The sequence below is a fragment of the Pleurodeles waltl genome, chromosome 7 (assembly GCF_031143425.1).
Source record: "Pleurodeles waltl isolate 20211129_DDA chromosome 7, aPleWal1.hap1.20221129, whole genome shotgun sequence".
NCBI lineage: Eukaryota > Metazoa > Chordata > Amphibia > Caudata > Salamandridae > Pleurodeles > Pleurodeles waltl.
In genome coordinates this window covers 556,771,443-556,777,442 of record NC_090446.1, presented here as the reverse complement: position 1 = coordinate 556,777,442, position 6,000 = coordinate 556,771,443, and the positions used below count along the sequence as shown (strand labels likewise).

At 41.8% G+C, this 6,000-nt stretch overlaps 1 protein-coding gene across 2 annotated transcripts in view; it reads right to left on the bottom strand.

The window, feature by feature from the left end:
* Positions 1-532: 532 nt before the first annotated feature.
* Positions 533-6,000, bottom strand: part of LOC138304335 (dnaJ homolog subfamily A member 4-like) — a 30,451-nt gene continuing 24,983 nt past the window's right edge. For both annotated transcript variants that reach the window (XM_069244301.1, XM_069244300.1), the window contains exons 6-8: positions 3,053-3,283; positions 2,456-2,556; positions 533-971 (exon numbers count right to left, since the gene is read on the bottom strand). In XM_069244301.1, the coding sequence (XP_069100402.1) occupies positions 747-971; positions 2,456-2,556; positions 3,053-3,283 (557 nt within the window). In that variant the 3' untranslated portion in view covers positions 533-746. The remainder of the gene's footprint in view (positions 972-2,455; positions 2,557-3,052; positions 3,284-6,000) is intronic.

Below are 6,000 nucleotides of genomic sequence, written 5' to 3'. Positions count from 1 at the left end.
TGGGGGTGGACTTCAGCTACCATCCTCAACGCAACAAAGGGGGCAGAATTTTCTGTGGCTATATTTGGTTGAGTGGAGGCCAGTGTCATAGGTGACCAGGCTGCGGGTATCCTGCAAATCCAGACACAAGTTCTCCTATATGACTCAAATCATTGTCATCTCCTATTCATATTTGTGTGAAGTAAATGATTCAGGGCCAGAATTGGGATATAAGTGAGGTCGGTACAACATAAAGTCGCTCTGGGCTCACCAGTCAGAACGACAACTGGCTCTTCCTCTGGCAGAGCCGCTATCTTGGGCTGCAGTGCCACATTGGTGTGGAGTCAGGAGTGAGTGGCATAGTAGGAGCAATCCTGCCAGTGGTGGACGGACTACAGTGGCCATCTCAGATCTGAGTGCACGCAGGCATGCCAGATGGGTCGGGTTGGGTACTTAACATTTAGTCAATATCCTTTCTCATTTTGCAGAGGCCAGAAAGTCATGGGATTACATTAAGCCCAACTAGAGATACCAATAACACTACGTCTCCAACTGCAATAAATATTTACAATTTATTCAGTGAAAAAGTCTCACTCCTCAAGTTTCACTTACGTTTTACCGTCGCACTTAATTAAGATACCAGAACAAATGGAAATATTGACATACACCTGCATAGATACAAATTATTACAATTTCACAAGTGCATTAAAAATACACTACTCCAGCTAATGCATAGTCTCTTGGAGTTTGCTTTAAGTCTCTGTGCATTAGGATGTTTGACACTGCACCCCTCCTCTGGGGCCGTCATGCCCATCTTCTTCATCATACACATTATTGCTGTTGCCATATCGCCTTTCATTGGGATTGTATTCTGTTAGATCCACCTCCTCCGCATCATCTGTGATCATCATCATCTCCTGCCTGGGGGGAAGAAGGGACTCCAATAGCGGTATTTTTCCTAAAGGAAGCCAGAATTTCTCAGGAAAGCGAACCTGTTACAAAATTAAGTACACATAATTAGGAAAATGCTTAAGGTGCAAGCCTAAAAATGTAATTAACAAAATAAGCAGCGGTCAGTTTTGTTCATAAAAGTTGCCCACTAAACCCTAACATTTTGGATAATGCTTGCTACACTTAAATATCTAATTCACCGGAAATAAACTTTGTCTAAAAACACTTTTTGTATTACATATGCAAGTAATGGCACATTTTTTGTGGTCTACAGGTTTTGGTGCTAAAGTCATCATCAGTCAAGGGAGATGTACAAGTTTAGGTTGGTGAGCCAACGACTTTCGGTGGGGTTGCTGCAACAGATGTTACCAGTAGGGATAAAAGATGGCGCCAGTGGTTGTAGAGTTTAATACTCTTTTCCTGCACTGTCGATTTCTAACGCAATCGCCTCATCCTATTTTATGCGGAAAAGCGTTACCAGTGGAAGATAGTAGTTTTGGGATTTGCTGGTGCTTATCTGGCCTATGAACCCATAACGACAGCACGAGGCACCACACAGCCTATACACAATTCTTTTTCACTGAGTAATGCACTCGTAATCTGGTTTGACATAAACATGCCTTTCATTAACTACACAACTCCTGAGTTTCATAAGAGTATGAAAAGTCTGAGCAATTTCCCATAAGGAACATTACAACACTCAACCCATGGCTTGTTTTTCTACAGGCCTTGCAACTTCGTAGGCTTTTTTAAAATTATTTTTTAAATTACACTTTGGAGGCACACGAGTGGAGTGATTGTTTTAAAGCCAATACTATCGAAGAGGATGGAGTCATCACTAGATATCTACGTTTGTTAGCTTGTGGCTGTAACAAATGGAATAACTACGCAGGGGTGTCTTCAATGAGTAACACTATGTGGTTATTAGGTTGCAGGTGTTTGTAAGCCCCCCCGCATCTGAGGAATTCATTCATCTAGACAGTTCTCCTACGCATGATTACAGACTCCACATAACGTCTGCACTTCTGAAAGCGCACTGAAAACTGGTGTGAAAAAGACATATTAGCACTTTTCCCTAAAAAATAATTTAAAAAATACATATAAAGTTTGCACAAGTTGGTATTGCCACCTTTGCTCAACGAGGGACGTCTTTTTTTTTTAAACGGGAAATGTTTGTTTAAAAATTATCTTTCATGCCACCGCAAAACTAAACACGGATTAAGAACTTTAACATCCACTAAAGACAGACAAAGCCAACTCGAAGTTCTGGTGAGCCTCTTGTCTAGTTGTATAGAACGTCACAAAAAACCTTCAATAGCACTACTAGACCATTAACAAAGACATACAACAGCAACATTGAACTTCCTCCCCATATAGATCTTTTCTGGATGCATTTTTCCCCAATCAGTTGCTTCCAATAATTAAACAATTTTATTAAAGGCACATAGTTCTAATATATGGGCAGATTTGACAATTTAACACAAACCAAAACAGAAGTCTAAAAGCAAACTAAAGACTTACGTACCATGAACTGTATGATCAATGTTCCCCTCTGGAAAGGATCCCTGTAGATGGGCATGCCTTCATTGAACACGCTTTTTAAACTGCCATGCGTTATAACTTCCCCTGTTTGAAAAACAAGTGACAAACACACTTAGAAACGGACAGCCCTCAGAGTAAGTGATATTGTAAAAGAAGGATAGTGTGAGCTCTGGGCTCTAAGCAAGTGTCTTGTTAGCTTCCCGGTAAGGGTCTATCTATCCTGAGATGGTTTGCTTTTGAGTGGCTAACACCTCTCGAATAGACCCAGATTAGAAATTAATCGTACCATCTTCTTAAATTATCTTTCACCTGGTCTAGTCTTATATTTCAATGTTAAGTCTAGCTTTCGGTTGGAAAAGGACAGATTCTGAAGAAAAAATGGTAAAAAAAAAATAATCAACTGAACTTTGTAAACATAAAGTTTAGGACCTACCTAAGGAAACATCCACGCAAGTATTGTATACAGATATAAAAACCCAAACCTTTTACCACAATGATGCTAAGGCACTGTGAGGCGCTGCATGAAACTAAATAGCTAGCCCGTTAAATCAGGTGAAAGCCTGTGAATGATTAATCCTACCTTGCCTTGAAGTGATCACAAGCGTGCGATTATCCATAGTCTGTATTGTCTTTTTAAATCCGCACAGAGCTTCAACAAGTTCAATATCCATTTTCATTATTAAGTTATCGTCCTGGCGCCTGAAAAAATGGTGATCTTGCTGATCCAAAACAATTATGACGTCTCCGGCTTCCAGACCTGGCTCCTGATCTCCTTCACCATGGAAGGTTATGCGCTGGCCATCTTTCATACCTATAGGAGCAGGGAATACAGTTAAAATACACACTACATCCTACTTATAAAGAACGTGATTCAGTGCTAGAGGGATCCTTCACCAGCCTAAGTTACTGTTCTGCACCCATGTGATTATGTTCTGTACTCAAGGGGAGCAAAAAAAAAGAAAATGGCACTGGTGGATGACTGGTGGGACTACTAAAGAAACCAGAGATCTAAATGTGTCCTATGTACAACTTGACACTGCACTAAATACACGAAGTGCAACCAATGCCTAAACAGTGCAAAAATGGCAAAATAATTTAGTAATACTATTGCAGAATGTGCTGCATAATTTGCCTTTTGTTGCCACATAATTTACTCAACCCTGCCACACAATTCAATGGGCCCTGAATCTAGCTCACTTACCATTGAAATTTTAAGGCTATACGTGTTAACTAAGAAAATTGGTTACTTACTTGTAACCGTGACACTACAGTATTGGTATCTTTTGTAGATTCACATGCTTGAATCATTCCCGTCGTCGAGGTGGGAGCCTCACAGTAACTTCAAATATATATAGCAGTAAGTGTAACACACTAGGCCCTAATAGGCACTGTTCTAGCCTATCCATGTTTTTTATTTAAAAAAAATAACCAAACTTGAACTACAGCCAATCAGGCGTCAGCACCCTCTTTCCCTCAGATATTCTAGTACAAGTGTGAAGCAGAAAGTTTATTTTTAAGGGGAGCCTCTATGGGGAGGAGGGTGGGTTGCATGTGAATCTATGAAAGATACCACTACTGGAGAACCACAGTTAAGTAACCAATTTTCTTCTCCAGTATTGGATCTTTCAAAGATTCACATCCTTGAATAAGAATAGCGAGCAGTAGTACTGTTTAAACTAGGTATAACATGCATGATAATGAGAGTGATGCTACTCCTAGCTAATATTAGATAGCAATACATCAATGATATTCATAAATACCACAAATATCATAATAACAGCAATCATTATAAGAAGAAAAACTAACATTGACCAGATAAAGGAAACGTAGATCACATACCCTTTAAGTGGAAGTTGGGATGACCAGGGAGGCTCACCTTAACGCAATAGATGCCTCAGCACTGCTTGCCCAACCGCCGTGTCCATTTTATTCGTCTCGAGACAGTCGTGCCTTATGAATGTATGCTGGCTGGACCATGTTGCCATTGTGCAAGTGTGCTGCAAGGGCACTCCCACGAAGAGCGCTGCTGACGTGGCCACCGCCCTGGTAGAGTGGGCTCTAACCTTGCTCTGGAGCAACTTTCCGGCCTGGGCATGACAGAATTGTGTTGCTAGCCCGATCCACCTGGCAATAGTCTGTTTAGATATCCGGGAACCCTTCCTTGCATCTCTAAAGGCTACGAATAACTGGTCTGATTTCCGGATGCCCCACGTTCTTTGAAGATTCTAACACCTCTTAATATCCAGCGAGTGCAGTGCTTTTTCTGCTACTGTTTGCAGGTTAGGAAAAAAAAAAATCACTGGCTCATTCAAATGGAAGTTTGAGGGTAGCTTCAGAATATATTTAGGATTTGTTCTAAGAATTACCCCATTAGGGGTGAACTGAAGAAAAGGCTCTTTGATGGTGAAGGCCTGTATGTCACTTACTCTTTAGCGGAGGTGAGAGCCAGCAATAGCAACGTCTTCCAAGAGATGAATTTCAATTTGGCCCTGTGGATTGGTTCAAAAGGAGGTTTCATGAGTTGCCCCAATACTAAGTTTAGGGACCATAACGGTGGAGGTTAATGCACTAGTGGAAAAACTCGAAAAAGACCCCTAAGAAATTGTTTCACAATCCTAGTAAAATATAACGAGGCAGTGTTCTGAGATCGGCGGAATCTTGAAATTGCTGCTACATGTACTCAAATGGAGGAATACGAAAGCCCATATTATGCCAAGTGTAACAAATAAGGAAGTATTTGCTCTGGGAGTGAGGAGATAGGATGGACTCCTTCCGCAGCACACCACAAACAAAAACGCTTCCACTCAAGTTTATAAGTCTTATTGGTGGTGTCCGCTCTGGCCTTGGCTGGTATTGCCCTACATTCTGATGAGATGTCCAAGGTGTCGTATTCATTGAATTCAGGAGCCAGGCCAAGTGGAGAAGATGGATCCGGATGCCTGACCTGGCCCTGGTGTATGGTGAACAGGGTTGGCTTCTGTGAGTAGAAACATGTGGTTGTTCCGAAAACATGAGGAGTTCTGTGAACCACACCTGCCTGGGCCACCTGGGTGCCACTAGCAGGATGCGACATCCTTCTGTCTTGATCTTGTTGATCACTCCGGGGATGAGTGGAATCAGAGGAAAAGCGTAGGGATATACCCCTGACCATCTCAGCAAAAACACATTTCCCCACAACCCTTTTTGGGGAAGCCAGCTTGCGTAATATGGGCATTTCCTGTTCTCGTATGTGCCAAATAGACTGAGATTTATTTGGTCTGCCCCACATAGAGTTGGTCGAGAACTTTTTGATCGAGTTCCCACTCGTGATATGGGATGACTATCCTGCTCAGAGTATCTGCTAGGACATTGGTTTGCCCTGGCAAGTGCTCCGCCTTCAGAGAAACGTTGTATCTTATGGCCCATTTCTAAATGTTCTGTAAGGACCTGTACGGACCTGTATGTTCTGTAAGCTGTAAGGACCTTGTACCACCCTGTTTGTTTAGGTAAAAACATGCTCGTGGTATTGTTGTCCTGATCAGAACATCA